The 22880-nt window shown below is 46.8% G+C and overlaps 1 protein-coding gene across 2 annotated transcripts in view; it reads right to left on the minus strand.

Annotated features, from left to right (window-relative positions):
• ADCY9 (adenylate cyclase 9) overlaps positions 1-22880 on the minus strand; it is a 109268-nt gene that overhangs the window by 6191 nt on the left and 80197 nt on the right. For both annotated transcript variants that reach the window (XM_072942585.1, XM_072942586.1), the window contains exons 4-10: positions 18249-18353; positions 17112-17329; positions 13059-13161; positions 12032-12240; positions 8691-8850; positions 7673-7821; positions 3414-3455 (exon numbers count right to left, since the gene is read on the minus strand). In XM_072942585.1, coding sequence (XP_072798686.1) covers positions 3414-3455; positions 7673-7821; positions 8691-8850; positions 12032-12240; positions 13059-13161; positions 17112-17329; positions 18249-18353 — 986 coding nt within the window. The remainder of the gene's footprint in view (positions 1-3413; positions 3456-7672; positions 7822-8690; positions 8851-12031; positions 12241-13058; positions 13162-17111; positions 17330-18248; positions 18354-22880) is intronic.

The raw sequence follows: 22880 nt of genomic DNA on the forward strand, positions 1-22880 counted from the left end.
ACACTGTCACGGCTCATTGCTGGAGGAGTTAAGTGCATCCTGTATGACTCCACTGGTAGAGGACTCTTGGATGTAGGCTCCTGGTTCCCTCCGGACTCCGTCTCATGCACCTTTATTTCCTGTGGATTTTGCTGTGTATCCTTTTGCTGTAATAAACCATAGCCATGGGTACGACTGACTACTGGCTGAGTCCCAAGTGCTCCCAGTGAATGAGGAGACCTGGGGGTGGTCTTGGGGACCCTGACAGAGGTTCTGCAACTCAGTGCCTAGGAACCAGGAACCAAAGAAGGCCTCTAGGTGCACTGCACGTCACTCATTTATTTTGCCAACTGACATTTAAACAAATGGTAGTACCTATTATGTATCTAGTATTAAACAAAATAACTGTTTATTTTAGACAGATTTACTTCCAGCCATCAAGCCCTCTGGTTGGCTTAGGGTAGGGAGAGGAGCTGGAGGGAGCAGGTCCTCTCTGGGTGAGCCCATCTCGTTGGGTTCGGAGTTGACCTTTCCTTCAGTTTCTCCAAAGTAGTAGCACTGAGGAACGGCCTCTTTAAGGGGAGACGTCACCAGGGCTTGACGTCACCTTAGAACCAGACGTCGGAGAGCCTGGAGGTACAAGTGGGTGGTGTGCCTCTGTTTCCTCAGTCGTACTGTGGCCAAAGCTACCAGCGTGGCCTGACCCTGGGACGAGCATGGGCCAGTCCCCTCCAGACGGAGCAGAGGGATATGAAATGTGGACAAGTCTGAGAGGGAAAGGGAAGCAACTGCACTGCTTACTTTTACCTCTGCGTCAAAGGAAGCGACCTAATGCACAGACTGACACATGGTGCCCAAAGGGCTGCCTTGCAACAGAGGAGAATTACTGTAACAGGCAGGTGAGAGAATTACTGCCAACTAGAACCCGTATTTCTGACTCTACTGCAGAAGGAACGAGGAAGGCGATGGTACTACTCCTAAATTCAAACAGAACAGGTCAGTTCCAAAAGGACGAATTTTATGTGACTAAATGTAAGACATGACGTAACAGGTGGACATTAAACCGTAAGTCGAAGTTAGAGTAAAACACAGTATGATTCATTGAAATGGAAAAGAGGGATTAGATAACAGAGAAAAACAGAAAACAAAGACCAGTCATGGTCCTAAACAGCTAAATGTGGGATCTGTTAACATTTTGCTGTATTTCAATGCTGTTTAAAATCTATGCCTAGGATGCAGGTGGGGCGCACTAGGAGGAGGCACCAAGGGGGTTTCTGGACTGCTGGTGATGTTCTGTTTCCTGGTCTGGGCAGCAGTTAAATGGGTGTGTTCACTTGTGGAATAACTTCCATCATCACTTTAATCCTCCTTCCCAACATCTAAATGTCCACAGATATTTAATTTTTTAATTTAAGAAACAAAACAAAAATCATTCATCATTAGATTGTAAGTATTACATGTCTTACTTTTCTCATATATAATGAAATACCTAGCTGTAGCTGTAAGATGTATGCAACTTTACATAACAAATGGAAAATGAAAACCACAGTTGATTGCCAGATTGTGCATTTTAACAGCTGCAAAATTTGGGTACATGTATCATTAATTAATTTCTTTTCTATTGACAACTGAAGTTGCTGATGAACTTTCAATATTATCAATCACTCTGATCAATATTTTGGGTCAAGCAGCCTCAACCAAATGCTGAATTATTTCCTCAGCAGATAAGCAAAAACCACCTTTAACGGTTAAAGGTGATGAATATTTTTATGATTTTTAAAAATAGATTGTCAAATTACTTTCCCAAACTATTGCACCATTCTGAAAAGTAATGAGGCATGGCAGAAAAAGCATGGCCCGATAGTAAAGGAGGCTAGGGTTTAAAACACTGCCAGTGACTAGCTGTGTGTCCACAGGCAGGTTCCTTAACTGCTCTGGGCTTTGGTTTCCTTATCTGGAAAATGGAGATATGGTCACCTACTGAACCAGGTAATTCTGTGGATTAAATGAACCTACACTAAATACCACCATCATTTATGAATGCGCCACACCCTGGCCTGCACTGTTCACACTGTAATATTTTGAAAGTACAATGCAGAAGATCAAAGAAAATTGTGCAGTTATGTAATTGTGCGATGACTTTGGTAGTAACCATTTATCTTCTACTACACTTCCTCTTTTGTGGGTTTTTTTGTCTTTCATCTACACAGATTTTAATTAGCTTTTTAAATAACAGTCCCATAAATCCTTTTCTCAGCCTGATTTTACCACCGCACCCACCCCATACCTCAGTCAGTCTTGTGGCAGGGGGGTGCACATTTGGTTCTATTTATTATTTGTAAGATCAGAAAGTTATCTCTGTCTTAGAGGCTTGAGAACTCCTTAAATTTTTTCTAGATGTTTATATAGCTTTATAAACATCTTTAGATTTTTAGAATTTTTAGAATTTTTGACTGTAATATACTTAGAATTTATTTTGATGTTTATAGTAAAGCAAGGGTACATTTATTATTTCAAATTTCTAGTCAGTTATTTAAAACGGTTTAAATTTTTTTCTTTTTGGGGGGCAGGGGAGAGGTAATTAGGTTTATTTATTTATCTGTTTTAATTATTACTATTATTTTTTAATGGGGGTACTAGGGATTGAACCCAGGACCTCATGCATGCTAAGCATGTGCTCTAACACTGAGCTATTCCCTCCCACTGTGGTCAAAATATTTTAGGGAATAAAATAAGCACTTTACTTTGATTTATGAGATTTCTTTTGTGACATGCTAATGTCTTATATAAAGTTAAACCAAATCAAATACAGGAATCCCCTGCTTTTTGAAAGTTTGTTTTTCACCACTTAACTTTGACCAAAGACCTACATTAATACCTGTTTTTGCTAATGAAAGAAATCTGAAGAGGACTTTTGCTTTTACCAAAAAAAGGCGAAAAGCAAAAATAACGTCCAGCATTTGTCTGGCAGCCAGGGTTAGAGGCAGCATCACCCCGAGCAGCGGGAGCCACACCGCCAAGCTCTGTCCCCGGGAACCACGCTTGGCATCTCAGCATCAAGCCGCAGGGCTCTGAACTGTGTCTGTGAGCATCTGTGCTTCACCTCGACTTACTGTGTGTATCCGGTAGCAAGCTGTGTCCGAAGGTAATTGCTTCCTCGTTTCCCGGTTTAGGAAAGATGTCATAGGAACACTCCACTTGCAGACAGCAGGAGAAACCTGCACACGTCTTAACCATCATTTCATTTTCCCAATAAGGTATTACAACTATGACTCAATAGTTCAAGAAATAAATATTTTCCACTTACTCTTTTAAGAACACATACATTGTTCTTTTGATTCAGGATACAACTGTTTTCAAGAAGCTTAGCAATAATCAGTAATAATATAGTTACTCTCATTTACTCAGATATAGGCACAATGTTAAAAGCTTACCTGAAATTCTGTACTGCAGCAAGGTCTGAAATTACTATGGAACTGAAATTAAAATGCAGAAAACTATTGTTAGAAAAAGCAAAGAAGGCATTATACAAAGCAATCTGAGAAGAGTTTAAACTTTGTTTTATTTTTTTACATAGAGATCAAGTTAGACAGTTAAGGACAGTAAATTTTAATTATAATTTGATACTGCATGTTAATGAAGAGTAACAAAATGGTAAAGACGATGTAAAAGCCTTTATATCAGCTACAGAAAGTAGGTACAACCATCAAAGAGCAACATCAAGAAAACAGTCTCGCGGGCATTCATTTAAGGTCTTATCCATGGTGTCCTACAGGCTGGAAACTTCAGTCATGTTCAAACAGCAATGTCTGCTGACAAAGGATCAATTTCAAAAGGACCTGCTGGAGGCGCTGGCAGATCACTTACTGGAGAAGCCGGACTCTGCTATTGGTGGCACCCAAAGCAATCAAATCCCAGGTTTAGGGCACTGAAACCATCCAAAATTAAACAGCCTTCTCTCGGTGTTAGGGCAGGTACCCGAGACATGCAGCACCTTCCTCCCCACATGCTTCACAGAGTCCTTTGGAGTCACGTCACACCCAGCATCCACTTGGGCCCACAAATTGACCACCGACTTCCCCACCTGGGGAAGAGCCCTGACGCTCGTCCCCTAGACCCACCAGCCTTGCTCCCCACAAAGGGGGACCCTGCAAAGCATCTGTGAGCAGCTCTCCTTTGCAGCAAAGGCCAGTGAGGGCTCGTAGGGGCTTTTACAATTACATGAGGCAGTAAAATGACTTTACAGAGAAGGAAAGAAAAACAAGAGCTGCACACAAAATGTGAATTCTAAGACTTTATGTCCTCTCCTTGCCCTGTCCAGACATGACAGTGACACTACTGTAACCCACGTGTCTGTCTCCTCCCAAAGCTGGAGGAGTCCCCTCCCCTTCAAGGGAACTGAGGTTCTGTTTTGTTCTCCCCACGTATACCCTCCCCTGGTTGGGCATAGCAGTGATGATGGGTGGATAGAGGTGTACTGGTTCAAGGAGAAACTCAACCGCCTGCCCTATGTCAAGATCTGCTGTGGGAATTCCGGGCAGAAGCCCATGGACAGGTGCCCCATCATTAAGGCTCTCGAGATCCACAGGGAAACAGCCCTCACCAAGGGCTGAATGGCACTGGGCATAGCTGATGACACTTGTGATGGATCTAACAGGTTAAAAGGTGGATTGCTGAATTTCATGCTCTTGGGGAAGAGCTTTATAATGACCATAATTCCAGATGGCCGCAACTTCAGAAAGGAAAAAGGACACTTTGTTTTGCTTAAAGTCATTTAACTATTCATTAAAGTTTCCTCTCAAATGCTGAATGGCAGTGCTGCTTCAAATTCCTTTTGATCTTAATTGGCAGAGAATTTGAATATCTTTCATGTCATTATTATTTTATTAATTACACTGAGGAAGGATACTTACTCTGTCCATTACTGACCACTGCTTTGGTAATACCCAAAATACACTTTTGCAATTTCATTTGATATCCAGACCAACTGGATCATTTTCTGTTTGAATTTACTAAAGCAATGGTTCTCGGCAACAGTAATACCATCCCAAGAGGACATTTGGGAAATGTTGGGGGTCTCTCTGGTTGTCATAATAATTTGGGGAGCCAGGAATATTAGATGTCATGCCAAGCACAATGAAGAAATGTCCCATGTAACTTTGAAATATCCTGCTGGCCTAAATCTACTGTAATTATAAATAAATAGTTCTCTAATATGTGCTAACATGAAACATTTTTATAAGCAGTTACACAAAAAGTCCAATATTTAGGAGATGTTGGTTACAGAAACAAAAGCTTCATAGCTTTAAGACATTACCCTGAAATTTTTGAATAAATTACTTACTGTGTGCACTCTGCTATCCAAGCTATCATTGTACTTCCAACAACATATTTGGTTGAAAAGGTTAAAAGCCACAAAAGCAGTTGCAAATGTGCAACAGGCAATTTCAGACTCATTTTAACAAACTAAGAGCCAAACGTGACTTAATCAGCAGAATACATGAAGGTGGGAGCCCTGCTGGACTTCATGGACAAAGGATGCTCTAAAGGTAGCACACACACTGCCATCCTACAAATTTTAATTTTTTAATTTTCCGCAACACAGTGGTAAGAACAGATCCTGTCCCCAGGAGCCTTCCATGGAGCTCCTGTTTTCTTCCCCACACTGTCAGTGATGGGCTCTGAGTGCCATCTGAGCACCAGGGATGGGACGTATTCCTCAGTACGCGGAAGGATTTCAAGATAAAAGATATGCTTCCAGGTATTTGCCACTGCCCTAACGTTTCGTGTCATAACGGAGAATTGTTCTGACATGATATTTATGAAGGAGGCCCAGGTCACTCACAGGACTATCCGACTTCTTCATTTTCTCTACTTCAACTACCTGTAATCTGTCTTGGTGTGTTCACCCAACTCCAAAATGGTGAGAATCAGCTACTTCTTTTCATTTTGGGGTCACCTGACCTCTGTTACTTCTTTTTCTCTATGGTCTCCTATGAAACAGCTTCTGGTCCTACTTTCTAATATTCAAACCTCTTTGCCGTATGTACAGCTGGCCCTCTGTATCCACAGGTCCTGCATCTGTGGATCAACCAATCTCTGATGGAGAATGCTAGGGGAAAAAATTCTAGAAATTTCAAAAAAAACAAAACTTAAATTTGCCACATGCTGACAGTTATTTACACAGCATTTACGTTGCATTAGGTAGCATAAGTAATCTAGAGATGATGTAAAGTATTACAGGAGGGCGTGCGTAGGTTACACGCAAACACTATGCTGTTTATAGAAGGAATCTGAGCATCCTCTAATTCTGGTGTACGAGGCGGGGTCCTGGAATCAATCCCCTGTGGATACCGACTGTGAGTTCAAGCATGTGACTACGGCATGATGTGTGATGGGGGTGGTCACCCAAGGATGTCTACATGCAAATATATTATGGTATTAAAATTAGTTTCTCTTTCTTTCCGCTGCATATTATTCTTTGGGCATGTCACTGAGTTGTTGACTCTATGTGGGCTGAAAGCTATTTCATGTTGTGACGGTAAATATCTGAGGACATTGAGGCTGTGAGTGCAGATGGGGAAACGCAGTGACAGGTATGACTCCACAGCAAAAGGCAACAATCCGAGTGAAAGACGGGCAGAGGATCTAAACAGACATTTTCCACAGAAATGACCAACAGGCACATGAGAAAGTGCTTAACATCACTAATCATTAAGGAAAAGCAAATCAAAACCACAATAAAACGTCACCTCACACCTGTTCTAACAAGTGTTGTGAAAAAAGACAAGAAATAATAAATACTGGCAAAGATGTAGAGGAAAGGGAACCCTTGTGCATGGTTGGTGGGAATGTAAATTGGTGCAGCCATCCTGGAAAACAGTATGAAGGCACCTCAAGAAATTACAAACAGAGCTATCGTGTGATCTGTCAATCTCACTTTGGGGAGTATATCTGAAGGAAACAAAAACAGTAACTCGAAAAGACATCTTCACCCCTGCGTTCACTGCAGCACTACTTACAGTAGCCAAGTTGTGGGATCAACCTGAGTGCCCATCACTGGATGGATGGATTGAGAAGATGTTGTATATAAACAATGGAACATTATTCAGCCATAAAAAGAAATCCTGCCATTTGTGACAACATGGACAGACCTTGAAGGCATTATGTTAAGTGAAGTAAATCATACAGAGAAAGACAAATACCATATCATGTCATTTATACACAGAATCTAAAGGCAAACAAATAAATAAATAAATCCATGAACTCATAGATACGGAAAACAGACTCATAGATACAGAGGCAGGGATGGGAGGTGGGTGAAATGGGTGAAGCTGGTCAAAAGGCACCAACTTCCAGTTATCAGATACACAAGTCCTGGGGAGGTAACGCGCAGCACGGTGATGACCGTTAATAATACTGTACTGCACATTTGCAAGCTGCTGAGAGCGCAACTCTTAAAAGCTCTCAACACAAGGAAAAAAAATTTTCATGTGGTGACAGATGTTAACTAGACTTACTGCGGTTATTATCTCACAATATACACAAATATTAAACCATTATGTAGTACACCTGAAACTAACGTGTACAGGTCGTTTAGAGCTCAGTTAGAAAGAAAAGGAAAAGCGTGGTGAAGGAGACATAAGCTATGTCAGGAAAGGTGCAGGGGGTGCGGCCGGGAGGGTGTACATACCTGTCCGGGCACAGGGACACATAGAGCAGCAGCAAAGGCCCGGCCCCGACGACGGTGGCTAAGGAGGACCTCATCCAGGAGCTGAGCTGGCAGAAGTTACAGTAGTGCACCACGGAGATCAGGACAGCCGAGCCCGTGAGCACGGTGGACTGCAACAAGGGCAGGCGGGGTGAGGCCCCCATGCCACCCCGCTCCGCCCCGCAGGGCCCCCCGCCTCACCTCCTCCTGAGGACCCCGAGAGCAAACAGCTCCCTCACCTACCTGTCATTCTGTTTAACAAAATACCTGGTGGTTTCAAGGACAGGTCATAAATCATTAGATTAACTACCCAGAGATTTGGCTACGAGTCTCACTGGTACTAAAACGCCTCTCCAGGTGTGTGGAAATCGCACACGTCACCTTGGAGGAGAGGGGAGGGAGGCTGCCCCACCATGGAAACAGTTACCTTCAAAAAGCCTTCCTTCGGGCACCCTGCTGCGTGTCAGTGGAAATGAAATTCAGTGTTAAAGTATCAAATGCAGTCACCTGGTGGTTCGTGCTACACTCACTGGCCCCCAAAATATAATCTTCCACAGCAGCATTAATTCACTCCTTTTGAGGTGTAACTTGGAAGTTCCTTCCTGATCAACAGCAGCTGATCCAGGGGCCAGTCACCTGCTTGTGCCGGGTCTACAGGTGAGCACAGTATCTTGCGTCATTTGGAAACGTGGGGCAGATGTGTCTTTGTAAAACGCATAAGAAAACCACTGATTTGGAACTTGGTAAACACCAAGAGAGGTTGGAGAGGACACAGCCACCGGGGTGTCTCCCCTGGCAGGCCCCAGGCTGACCTCCCTGCCTGCTCCTCTGTTCCAGGCAAGGCTTTTAAAAAGACAAGCTCAAGGAAGTAACGAAGAGTTTGTACCTCTGTAAGGGCTGTATTTAAACTGATCCCAGACCATCAAACTTACTTTTATTTTAAAAAGTGATCAAGGAGCCCAGAAGAGCACAGACACAAAACCACAAAGGCTTTACTTACGTGTATGTTTGTCTCAAATTCGGAGGTGACGTGTGAATAGACCGCGAGAGCGGGAAGGGACACCAGGATGGCCCCAATGAAATGGCGTGGGAGCCAGCCGGCTATCCACTCCAGCAGGCGCTTGGTACAAGCCATCACATCCTCCAGGAAGAACACCATCCTGCATAAGGTGGGGAGAAAGGGGAAACTGGGTGTCTACGGGTGGGTCAGCCACCAGGGAAGATGTCGGCGGGGAACAGCCAGCCAGAGCTGTTCCCAACTCTCCCCTACGCTGTGGCCACGGGCGTGGGTGGCAGGCAGAGCCCCAGCCTCCCTCACTTTTGGTCAATGGCAAGTAAACTGGACTCATTTAGCTCTTCACACCTTATTTTGAGGTCACTTGCTGCATTCTGAGATGTGCCCATCAGAGACAAGCATAACCTCTGTGGTCTAAACGGAGCATGTAAGAATCAGACAGCCTAATACCAAGAGGCCCCGAGAAAGGTCACCGGTCATCCGCTACTGCCAGCTTCTGGGGTGGGCAGTCTCAAGTGGGTGGTTCAGGAGGTGTCCTGGAATTTTGTGGGGCCTTCCTGTCACCTCACTGATTGAGGGTGCTACTGGCATTGAGAGGGCAGGGGCTAGGGACTGGCAATGTCCCGTGATGTACAGTGAGGCTCTGCCCTGTGCCCCATGCAACTGCCACATGCCCCCTGGACACCCACGGAAGCGGGAAACCTGCTGACAGTGGCGTCAGCCTAGAGCCTAACTGCGTGTCATTTACAAACAGAAAGTGGTTTCTGTGTGGTGGTAACATACACCGAATTTTCCAGGAATGCACCTACTGGGTGAACCAGACAAGAGGACCCGTGGTTTTGTCTGGGACATCACCAAGGGCTGTTCAGCATTTCAGAAATCACGTCACAGGCTCCTGGGACTTGTGCCACCAAACCTGCACACCTGTAACAGTCTGCACTTGGAAATGTCACAGTCCCAGCGAGCGTGCGCACGAGAGCAAACAGCTGACAAACCCGAAACAGCCTCCCAGGTGGCAGTGCCCTGCCATGTCTGAGATGAAGCGCTACATGTGTATTATTTTAAGTGGCTTTCTTGACGTGTCTCCTTCACATTGGCATGACAGCATTTCACTGATGGCTTTGGGAACTGTGAGTATACGTGGGCTACATTCGAGGGCAGTGATGTGGCACAGAAAATGCTTTTCATGGAGAATGGGGAGCTGGGTGTGTGGTGCTGAGGACCACTGCTCTGCAGGAAGAATCCCCGGATGGCCAGCAGTGGGAGACAGAGGAGAGGACACTAGGGGGTCCCCTCGGGAGGGAGACCCACACCATAGTCCCTCTCTGAAGCCAGCCCCCTATGAGAGTGGAGCCAGTACAGGCCTGGCTTCCTCACCATCAAAGGCACAAAGTCCCAAAGTCAAGGTCCCCTGTGCACCCAGCGTCCACGCCTTCAGTTCCACAGTGTAGGTCTGGAGCGACCTGGGATCCCAAACATGCCCTCAGCAGGGCAAGAGGAAACCACACCCCACCCGCCAAGCCTGCCCTTTCCTGGGCTTTGACACCCCAGGGAAAGTGAACTTTTGACATCATACTAGGGGCCCAGGCAGGAACGCAGTGGCCTCACTCAGAAGGGGCCTGCAGAGATGTGGGTGCGCCCGGCACAGCCAGGCCAAGCACCCGTGTGGCCTGCAGTCCTCTGCAGTCTCTCACCTGGCTTAGGCCAGATTCTTCCAAATTGGATCTGAAGAACAGGGAACAGTCATGTAAAGGTTTTAAAGGAAAAGTATGGAGACGACTCTTGCCTTGCAGGGATCCAGAGCCTTATCCCATGTGGGCCCCGTGCGGGCCCTGTGCCAGGCGGGAACCCAGGGCTGGGTGGGGAGGGACCACACGTGGGGACTGGCCTCTCCTTGGGGTGACAGAAATGTTCTAAAAATCATATGGTGGTGTTTTTACACAATTCTGTGAGTTTACTAAAAATCTCTGAATTGTATCCTTGTGAGTGAATTTATTGTATGTGAACTATATCACAAAAAAGTCAGTTTTAAGGAGAAAAAAACAGACTAGGGGCCAGAGGATAGCTTGCTTGGGTCCCTTTGGGTGCCGCCAGGCCCAGGGCAAGCCCAGGGGAGGGCTGTACTATGGAGGAGCCACCTGCTGTGGGCAAGGCAGCGTGATTCCAGTGGGGAATTTGGGGAGATGGCCGGGTTGCCCCTTAGAGTTCTCTCTACTGGGAGGAGGGTGAGGGCGGAGCCTCTGGCAGCCAGAGAAAGCCCTGGGCAAGCAGCTGAAGGGATCTCAGCGGGCACCAGGGGGTGAGCATGGGAAGGGGCAGGCATCCAGCTTGTCCACTTCAAAGGGAGGGATCTTCTGTTTGGAAGCCTCAGGGCCAGACCTGAAGCTATGGTCTCCTGTCCTGGGATGTTGGGGAGGAGCAAGAACTCATGGACATGGCCTTTCTCCCCGTTTCTCTCTGATCCCCAGTCTGGGGGCAGTTATGGGGTTGGGGGAGGGCGCTTCTGGGCTGTCCTGCTGGGCGACAGGGCTTGGGGGTGGGGAAGATCTGGCGCAGGGACCCCGCATGGCATCCGAAGCAGGAGGTGGACAGTATAGGCGGTCTGCGTGCAGGTGAGTGGGGGCCCTGTGCAGGGTCCCGAGGGCCCAGCTTCCCTGCTGTCTATTCAGACACTCTGTCCAGTTTTAAATGGGTTGTCTCTTTATTATTGAGCTCACATTCTAAACCTTAGACCCTTGTCATGGATGTGATGTGCAAATACCCTCTTCCAGCCTGTAGGTTCCTTCACTTTGGGGTGAAAAGTGCTGATGGTGTTCTTGGAAATATGAGAGTTTTCAATTTTGATGAAGTCCAACTTACCTATTTGTTCTCGGGTCACACGTGCTTTTCCCGTCATCTCTAAGAAACCTCCTGCCTGGTCCAAGCTCATGAAGAACCAGGCCTGTGATTTCCTCTGAGTTTTATGGTTTCCCTCTTCCATGGAGGAGAGGCCTTGCTGACGTGCTGGCAGCCCCCTACCAGGTGTCCCCTAATCACCCACCTCTTTTCTTTTGCTGCCCTGCTTTCTTATTCCCTATCTTCCCACTTTCTCTTTTTAAGTGTCTGACCTGGGAGCTCCAGGGACTCGCTGGTGGCATCGGGGCTGCAGAGGTGCCCACTTGTGCTGAGGGCCAGGGTCTGCGAGGGAGGAGCCTGAGGGTGGGCTGGGGGAGGGAGGAGAAGAGGACCGGCCCCTGGAATGTGCTGAGGGAGACAGCTGGCTGTTCCGCCAGCAGAGGGAGCTAAAGGATAGGAGCTGGCGAGCCGCCCTACAGGTGGGCCATTACCTGACGGAGACCACGAGGGATAGCACCTCCAGCAGCAGGGCCGCACAGAAGACCGCCAGAGCAGCCGGCGGGGGCGGCGTGGAGACAGCCCCATACTTCAGGAAGCAGGTAACAGAGAGAATCAGAAACACTGTCGTTGACAGAAGCACATCCAGGAGAGAGCTGAAGGTGGGACTGGCAAAAGTCTTCACGGGAGAATTCTTTATAACCTGTTTGGGAGCGTGAACAGACGTGGCTAAATGAACACGGAGTATAATCCAGCAAACGCTGGCCTTCTCTGGACCAGGTACAGGGTGAGAAGTGCTTCAGGTGGGCCATCTCCCTGCTGCTACCCTACATAATAGTGAGGATGCTAAGGCACAGAGAAGTGAAGAAACTTGCCCAAGATCACACAGCAACTGATTACAAGCCAGTAAATTCTCACAGGCACGTGACATCCTGAGCCTGAAAGATGAGTTATTGGCAGACAGAGTCAATGACTCTGCTGCTGTAGGGGAGTCACATGAAAGCCAAGTACTGGAAGCTTCCACTGAATGCTGGGCCCCAGGTTCAGGGTGGGTAAAAGCTGGCTTCATGATAGAAGCAGCAGGCGGGGATTGGCGCAGCAGCAGGTAACTAGTAACAGGGACAGCAAGAGCCTGCTCTGGGCCTGGCTCTGCGCCGGGTGTGGGGCAGCCGTGGAACAGCGCCCTTGAGGAGCTCGCGGCCCAATGGAGAGGACAGAAAGAGAACAGAGAACGGGGGTGGCTGGAGCAGCCCCTCCGCGCTAGGCTTCCAGGAGGCCTGGGGAGGCACCCACTGCAGAGGAAAGGGACAGGGTTGTTGTAGAAAGACTTGGGGTTTTCTCCCTCGTGGAGATAAATTCACAGACAGGTGCAATTTGGGGCTTATAGACTGCGGCAAACCAAATGAGGCTTCATCTTCCCGTCACTCTGGAAAACAGAAGGGCCGCCACAGCACAAGACTAACCGCAACTACTCAGTGAGGATGACACCCATCTTCAGTGAAACTACAAGGAGACACGCACCTCTGCCTGGTAGCTGGTCCTGTAGGCTCTCTCTAGCTCCTGATCCAGGAAGTTCAAGCTGAACTGATTAATAGGCGGCTTAAAAAAATAATCTTTCATCAGGCTAGAAGAGACAATGAATGCAGTCAACCAGTGTGCAGCACAATCATTATATTTATTTTATCAGAAAATCACACTTAGTTACCTGAATGCCATCTGTGAAGCATGTCACAAAAGCTGTACTAAACGTCACTACATAATAGACATCGCTCGACTGCTCCTTTTAGAACACATCTCTGGAAAGTCCTTTCTGCTTCTAAACATAATCACATCTTAGGTTTCACCCCCGCTGAAGAGTGCCCATTCACCACAAATATAACACCCAGAATTAGAAGAAGGTGGCAGCATTTTTGTTCTCCAGGACCAGCAATCCCTGTACGGAGGGTTCTTACGTTGAATTGGAGGCTTCCTTGCAAACATAATTCAGAACCGGCTGTCCTGTCACTTGGAGAACTGACAGTAATTACCCCTGTCAATGCTAACAGGTTGTTATCACAAAATTGTGTTTATAGTTGGTATAATTTTGGTGCTATTGTCATATATGCAGATTGCGTGTGAAGCCTGAAAATGATAATGCTCAATGATTTTAATGGCAGAGAAATCAAACCTGCTTTACATGACTCATCCGTTCTTTTATGGACTGCTAGCAAATAGTCGTATCCTTCTTATACTGCAGAAAATTACTACAAATGTAAGTGAATGTTAACATGATTGCAGAAGGTAAATCTAGCTGTGGGATGGCATCTCTCTCCCTCACACGATAACTACTGGAAGTAAATCAGATGAGATATGTAAAGGGCCTATCATGAGCCTGTAGACACACAGTAGGGTTCAGGGTACTTATACTCCCTTCTTTCCCTGCAGCAAAGCAGAGACTCTCTTTTCGTGTTACGTGTGCAGTAACTTACTAGATTCTCATTCTCAGAAGAGAGAAAATTCTGTCTATCCTCCCTTCCACTGAGGAAGTGTGGACAGGGAAAAACAACAAAGCAGCTATACGGAGGGCATGCAATGGCCTCATTTTCACAGTCAAGTAGCAGGATCCACACAGCTATCAGCTGTGTTGCTCACCAAGATTAACATCAGGAGGTTTCCCCTGGGAACAAAGATTAGCTCCTGTTGGGACCAATCCTCTCTCAGATAACTATAAACTCTGGATAAAATATAAAAACCACTCCTGGAAGGCACTGGCAATAGACCAAAGTCGTAAGAAAATGGAGGATAGCTACACTTAGAACAAGCTGAATTTCTCATGTTTTTTTCTTTTTTTTTCATTTTTGCCTCAAGAGAGTGATTAGTCAGTACCATGTGTAGGATGGCTAAAACTCAGATAGAAAAGCTATAGTCTTAATCGTTTGGAAACAAGAAAATAGAGTTTGGCATGCCTCCAAATGGAAAATGAGGCTGGATATCCCAGAGGGAGAGAACCAGAGAAGGGGAGCCCCAAAATCTGCATATAAGCTCTGCTTGAATCTTTGGCTGACCCTTGAAATACGCATGTGCATGCAGACTCCAAGCAGCCTGATTAAGGCTAAAAGAACAACTGCTACCCACCTCAGGAGAGACAGTTTGGTGTTTAGGTTCAGATAAGTTTACTGTCTGCTAAAACAAACAAAAAAATCAATACTCTTCTAAGGAATATAACAGAATCCAGAGTTTCTAAGCATCAATGCAACAATGTGCATAACAAAATCCAAAATTACTAGACATACAAAGAAACAGGGAAACACAATCCATCCTCAACAGAAAAGTAATCAATAGAGATCGACCTGAGATTACTGAGAGGTTGGAATTAGAAGTTGGGATTTATAATGTAAGTAGATGTGATATATGTGACAACTACAGCGTAAGGAATTAGAAGAGAGTAATGGATCTATACAGTTATAAAATTTCTACATTCAAAGTGAGATGATACAATATTAGCTATAAGAGGACTATAAAAATATAAGGATGCCTAGAACAACCACTAAAAACAAAATAATGCAAAAACATATGGCTAAAAAGCAAATAAATACATTAAAATATAATTAAAAGGCAGAGATTATCAGAATGATTTAAAAACCAAGACCCACAAGAGATGTATTTCAAATATAAAGACCCAGGTTAGAATTTTTTTTAAATGGGAAATAACATCACATGCAAACAGTGAGAATAAGAAGGCTAGAGTGACTATATTAATATAAGATAAAGCAGTCTTCGAGACAGAGAATTATTAAGCACCAAGAGGGACATTTCAAAATGATAAAAGGATTAATTCACCTGGAATATGTAATACTCATAAATGTGTATGTACATAAAAAAGAGTTTCAAAATACCTGAAAGAAAAATTGTCATGACTAGAGAGACATAGACAGTTCCACAACCATAGCTGGAGATTTTAGCATCCCTATCTCAATAACTGATAGAACAACAGACAAAAAAAGTAAGTAAAGAGACAGATGATCTGAACACGACTGCCAACTGCCTGGAGCTAATTGAGGTTTATGGATCACAACATTCTAAGAATGCAGAATATGCATTCTTTTCAAGTGCACATAGTATGTTTACCAAAACAGACCACATGTGAGGCCACAGAACAAGTTTCAATAAATGTAAAATGACTGAAATCACATAGTGTATGTCTTTGACCACAATGACATTAAAGCAGACATTAATAACTAACATGCCTAAATACCATTCTTGACTAAAAGGTGCCAAGGCTCTTTGGAGGAACAGCTGATTCCTTAGCTGGGGCAGGGAGAATATAAAATGAGCCTGGAATATCCTGTTGTGCTGGGAAGTAAGAAATCGCTGAAAACAAAGATGGAGCCATGTCAAAAGGACACAGGAGCCAGCCTGAAGGGGGGCCCCCCAATGGCCAGATTTGGGACAACTAGGGCATCAAACTGTAATGAGGACAGTGATAGATTATATCCTGTTAAGTAAAACAGGACTCTGAGAATTGATGGATTCATATAGCCACAGACAGATAGATAATGTAATAAATGGGGAGGGGCTCTTATTTACTAGGGGATGCCAGGTGCCCAATGATAAATACGCAGTCAGTGCTGAAGCAGGAAAACAGCCATTTTGACAAAAATAGTGAAGACTGTTTCAGGAAAGAATCATCAATGGAGAAAAAACCTAGGGAAGTCTGATGAGGAATGGGATATTTACACGATCTTAAAGTATCTTCCCATAGACTGCTTACTGGTCACAGGGAGAAAGCAGTGACTACAGATTGGAGAAGTCAGCAACACTCTCGCCTGGTTGATCAAAGTCACCATCCCTGATGAAGGACAAACAGGCACTGTGTGCCTCTGGATCTGGTGCCTGAGAAGACGCATCAGTTTTGTGGGATCTGGACAGACACACGGCCTTGATAAAGTCATAAGGAAATGTCACATAAATCCAGCTTCAGGAATGTTTTATAAGAAAACTGGGCATTTCTCAAAGTGTCAATGTCATGAAAGATAAAGAACGGCTGAGAACTGCCCCTGATTTAGGACGACTCAAGAGGCAGGAGAACCCCATAAGGCAGCACGCGATCCTGGACTGCGTCCTGGACCAGAGGGAGAGGAAGTGTTATCAGGGACATGTGGGACCAGCCGACAAAACTAGAATGTGGACTGTAGACTGGATCAAACATCTCATCAACGTTAAGCTTCCTGAATTTGGTAACTATGATTATATAAAAGAACTTCCTTGTTTTCAGGAAATAGAGTTTTAAGGAGTAGAGAGCATGATGCATCCGACTTACCGACAAATGGTTCAGAAAAAAATTTCACAGAGAGAGAAAGAGGGAGAGAGAGGAGAGTAAAACAAATGTCAAAATGTTAAAAGTCGGCAAATTGGGCAAAGGGTATAAAAGGAATTCTTTGTATTATTCACACAACTTTTCTGCACGTTTCTAATGACATCAAATATAGCAACACATGGACGATGGAGGGCGTGGGAGATGAGGCAACTCAGCACAGTTGGGAGCCCCCCCCACCCCCGCACGTGCTCGCTGCAGTGCGAGGGCCACGCTCTCACCTGTCCTCCTTGATGACGTCCACAAAGTGGGCATCTGTTTTCTCCCGAATGTTCTTGAATCTCAGCGGAAGGAGAGCCGACTGGTCCAAGCTCACACCTGCCCACCTTCCCTTCTCCTGCAAGATCTCACACAGGGAGGTCTGGCTGTTGGTGAGCTTCTCCTCGGGGGGAGGACTGAGCAGTCCATTCTGTGTCTTGGAGCTGGGCCCTCCGGAAGCCTGCAACAGGATGAGACACGGGGGAGCAGACGCGTGGGCTGAAGCTCTAACCTGACTCCACCCAGCGAAGCCCACCAGGCTGCACCGCACAACTCAGCCCACACCTTCTAATCTCTGCTCTAGTCCCAGCGCTCAGCCTCTCCACCATCCGCTTGCTTCTCCCCTATCCCCCAGCTCCTCAAAATGCACCTCCAGGCCTCCAGGGACCAGGAAAGGAGCTTCTTAGGAATTGCCAATAAGGAGGTGGGGGAGACTGAGGAAGAGCTGAGGCTCCTGGAGTCTAATGATCAGAGAACCCGTGTTCCGGGGACTGGTGGGCTCGAGGGAGGTGCAAGCGTGGATCCAGGGAAAGGAAATCCAGAGCTGTAAGGGCTGCAGCTTAAGAAGGGGTGACTGGCTGTGAGCAATGCAGACTAAGTCTGCACCCTGCAAGTCCGTGGGCAGCCCATGCCAGGGTGCAAGATAATGGATTCGAACCTCCCTGGAGAATCAGCCTTCAGAAGCTTGCCTGAAGACTTCTGTGTTCCATCTTTACTCTGATCTCCCCTCCAGGCTGGGTTCTGGTTCCAGGTGAGCCCTCTCTGCACTGCCCTGGCCACCAGCCCTAACCCACGCCCCTCCTCCCATCCTAAGGGTCCCCTCTTCTCTTTCCATGTCCACATCCTAGTGCCCCTTGGGTCCAGCTTCTGGACCCACAGACCTTCCCTGACTCATCTCACCCGCCTGGGAACCCCAACCAGGTTAGCATCCACCCTGCTCTCTCTCAGTCTGTTAAAAGCCCAGAGGACTAAAAGGTATGGAATGGTGCCACCCACTGAGGGCTGCCCCTCAGAACTGAGAGGCTGACAGGACAGGAATGTCGCCTCGGATGGGGGCAGCAGGACGGGCGCCAATAGAGACGACCACCAAGCCCGGGTACCTTGGCGCTGTTCTTCTGCTCCTCCTGGCAGCCGTTCTGGACCGCCCCGCCTTCTGCGCCGGCCTCTGATGTGGGAGCAAATGTGATTCCACATGAAGGGCAGGTCTACGAGAAAAACACAGATCACAGGAACTCACTCAGAAAACACGGCCTCACCACGTGATTGCAGCCAGTCCGCTGCTGTTGCAATTTGCTGCCACACAGAACAGTCCAACCAAACGGGAGGCTTACTGATCCCCTCGGGATGAGACAAAAACAAACGGGCACCGTGAAAATGGAAACATAACCGCACAGAGACCTGAATGTGAATGTGCCCTAATAGTCAAAAAGCAGAAACAACTCAAATGTCCATAAGTGAATGAATAAATCAATACAATGGGTACATCCACAGAACGTTGTTTCACTCAGCTGTCAAAAGGAGTGAGGCACTGTCACATGCAACAACATGAATGAACCTTTAAACCCTGCTCCGTGAAAGAAGCCAGACACAAAAGGCCACAAGCTGTGTGATTCCATCTGTATAAAACATCCAGAAAAGGCAAATTCACAGAGATGGAAAGGAGATTAGTGGTTGCCAGGGGTGAGGGAGATAAGGGAATGAGGAGTGACTAACAGGTATGGGGTTTCTTTTGGGGGTGATGAAAATGTTCTGAATCTGACCATGGTGATGGTTGTACAATCTTGCGAACCTACTAAAAACCACCAAATTATATATACTCTTCAGAGGGTAAATTATGGTATGTGAATTATATCTCCATAAAGTTGTTGTCAAGCAAACAAACCAGCCACTAACACATACTCTAACACTAAGCCAAGGTTCTGGAGCTCTCTGGGAAGGTGATCTGTTCTTATAAAACAGGCAGGACCATCAGAAGAACTTGCTTACAAACCTAGCTATTCTTAGACGTTTGCAGGAATTAGCTGACCTAGAAAAGACCAGGCAAGACTCGATACTGACAGTACAACACAGGGAATGGAGCCAATATCTACAGGAACTATAAATGGACTATAACCTTTCAAATTGTCAATCACTATACTGTACATCTATATGTTTATATATAATATAATATTTATATATTACTATACATTTATATATTATAAAGCAACTGTGCTTCAATTAAAAATAAAATACTGACAGGTATAGCAGAAAGGGCAAGGCTTTCATTTCTCACAAACCAGGGTTCAAACCCCTCCTCGATTTCTCACTAGTTTGGAGAGTCCAGTTCAAATCACTTACGTCAGTTCTCTCACGTGTGAGAGTGGTAATGCTGTTCTGGAAGACACGTAAGGATGTAAGGGGCACACACGTAGACAGCCGAGCATCGTCCCCAGCACGCAGTGCATCGTTAATAAATGTACTCCTGTTATTAATGTGAGCCAGGAAAGTAGTAACTGTTAATGAGACAGCAACCGACGGCATCCAGGGGAGAGGACCAACTGCAGAAGGAGAGGCTCATGAGGCCTCAGAAACAATTTCCTAGCATAAGAATCGTTAATCATTGGACTACGTTGTAAAAGGCTAGATATCACTTCAGAAATTTTAAATAAACGTCACTTAGTGCCTGAGGGCAAGGATATAACCCAGGTCACATCCCAAGTTAGATTTCAGGCCTGCACTGCATTAAATAAAAGAAATAAAAGCTCTAAAGAGTTGTGCAATTTGGGAATATGATGCAACGCACATGTTAAATGTGAGCACTCGTATTCGTTCAAAAAGTGAAAACACCCACACCAAAATCGCTGGCCAATCAGCAAGCGTCATGTCTGAGCCCGGAGTCGTATCTGGGTAAAATCTGCTCGTAGCTCTTTAAAAATTGGCATTATTAACAGAGGCAACATGTGCTAATTGTCAATAACATACAACAAAATTATTTTAAAGTACGTCTTGGTATTGACTCAGTTAAACTTCAAAACACATCGCCGTGGGGCCAATGATCCTCTTACATGACAAAACATCCAATTTCATGCATAAGGAGTGACACCCTACCCCTGTCCCAAGAAAAGGGATCAACAACAGGCCATCAGCTTCTTAGGAATTCCTCATGGTGCCCCGGCTTTAAATATGTACAGTGTTTTATGCATTTAGAGCCACAAATGTGCAAAAATGACTACCAAACCTATTGGATACCAGGGGGCACAACCCCCTGCAAAGGATTCCTTGGACAGGAGTCGAGGCCACACCACTCAGACGCTGCACCCCCTCTCTGAAGGTCTCGGTTACAAAGGGGTTGGGGCCTGGGGCAGTGTTCTTCACAGACGGGCAGCTTAAAGCTACATCCTTTTGGCAAACAGGCTACGTGGCCTGTAACCTGCTGGGAGAAAATGATCTAATGCGGAGGTGAGGTCTTGCAGGGCTGCCAGCAAAAGAACCCAAGGGCGCAAAGGCACAGACAGATGCTGTCGGAGCCCAGATGCTCTTAAATGGCCCAGGAGACTGTGCTCAGGGAGGGCCTGTATCAAGCAGTAGAGCAGGACCTGAACACTGCACCCCCTCTGTGTACCCACTGCAGCTTCGTCCAGGGAGTGGGGCCCTGGGGGTGGAGGGGCTGCCAGCTGTGGAGGGGCAGCCCCAGGGATCCGGATCATTTCATTGTACTGGGAAGACGTGGCTCTCTACTGTTCTGTCTCTTCCTCGGCTACTTTCCCTCTTGAGGGGGAACCTGTACTGATTATAACTTTAAAGCAAATGAAACAAAAACCTTAGAGAAATTCGTCTGCCCTGACGGGGACATTCTCAAACCTTGACAGTCCCCGATCTGCGGTGGGAGCCCCTGTGTGCACCAGGAGGGCCCCACCAAGCGATGGTGGGTGGGTTTGTTCCCCCTCCCAGTCCCCACAGCAATTTTCCTTCAACTATTTTCTAGCTTCACTTTAATCGGGTTAAACCGGTTCTTGCCCAGCATGAAGATACCTCTGTGAAATGTCTGCCAACACACTGAGGGTCTGTCTCTCCCCCTGAGCAGCTGCCAGCATCTCCGACCCTGAGCAGCTCTCACCGGGAAGAGGGGAATCAGACACTGGGGACTCTGGGGGACACGTCTGAGCAACTGACTTGCAGGGCAGCCTCGCTGCGGGCACGGCGGGTCAAAGTCACTGTTCTAATGATGCCAGCTGCCATGACTGGGAAACACCTCTGTGCTAAGGACGTGCCAACGAAGGGTATCAGGTCCTTATCCACCATGTCTGCAGTCTCATGCCCCTGATTTCCTTTAATCCTCCTAACGACACTAGGGGGCAGAAGTGACTGTCAACAGCAGGGGTCAGACCGCAGGGCTCCTGGCCCCTGACCACCACACCGTCTCCCGCTGGCCTCCTTTCCCGGCACAAAGACGACACAGGAGTAATCCTGGCGCTGAGCTCTCCTCTGCCTCAGGACCCTGAAGTGCCCCAAGCAGTATGACCACCTCCGGCTCCTTTACGTGGCACCATGGGACGCTTCACCGAGACCAGCTAAGGTCCCTGAAGCGGAGGGCTCTACGGGCCAAGGAGTGTGCTGGCTGTTGCCTGGGAAATCCCAGAGACCCTGAGAGCGCCCCGAGTAAACTCTGCATTTTCCCAGATGACCCTTGCTCCTTCCCCCAGTGTGATATGCGCTCTGGAGGGAAGATTAGGACTATTTCTCTAACAAGTTTGGGTGCATCTGCATTTGTATTTAACACGTTTCAACACACGCACCCTACATTCTGCTCAGAATACATGGCACAGAGCTATAACATGGTTTTCTCTTCAAGGCTATTTTTCTTCACAAGATAAATCATCTCTAAGTCAACAGCTGTCCTTTTTCCTAACTGTTGAGGGAGGGAGCAGGGAAACCTCTTTTCTGAGAAATGAGGAGGAAGCAACATCAGACAGGTCCCAGCTCTGCCTGTGTCGCCTGCCTGTGAGTGTGACTACCTAGCAAGCGGGCCTCTGACCAGGACAAGCATCCCTTGCTGCCCAAACTCAAAGCCCAGGTTGCGCATGGCAGACAGGGGCGCACGGCAGCATCAAGGACAACTTACTGAGGCCAGTCCTGGGTTCTAAGCTTTCTGTCTGTGTTTGTTCAGCCCTCAGGAGCTCCCAGGAAGTGGACACAATGATTAGCCCATTTGACACAGGCGGGAAGTGAGGCAAAGAAAGAAGGGACCTGCCCAGAGTCACAGGTAGAAAATGACAGAGGGACGTTTCAGCACGGGCAGCAGCGCCCTGGCCCCCAACCACGCACGGGACCTCTCTAAGTGAACAGGGACCACCCGCCGCGTGGGGCAGAGGCTGCAACATGTCGCAGGTAGGCCAGCCACCCTCCTTGAGCTAGCGGCCCAGGCCCGGGCATGTGTACTCCCAAACAGATGATTTCTGCTAATAGAATCCTAGAGAAGAGCAGAAGCAACATATTCAAGGAAAACAGAAGGAATCATTATTACAGAAAAAGAAAGGTGTCCCCAGGAGCTATGAGAACAGAGAGCAGACAGCCCGAGAACACTGGAAGCAAAGCAGCAGAGAAAACACACACCCGTGAAAACCAGGCATGAGGTCTCCAAGCCACGAGGTGGAGGACCACGGCACCCAGCTCAGACTCCCGAGCTCTAAACAACTCGACCCCGGGGCCGGTAAGGCGAGAAGAGTGATAATATTCTACCAGGAAGTCAAAGG

This window comes from Vicugna pacos, chromosome 18 (assembly GCF_048564905.1).
Source record: "Vicugna pacos chromosome 18, VicPac4, whole genome shotgun sequence".
Classification (NCBI taxonomy): Eukaryota; Metazoa; Chordata; class Mammalia; order Artiodactyla; family Camelidae; genus Vicugna; species Vicugna pacos.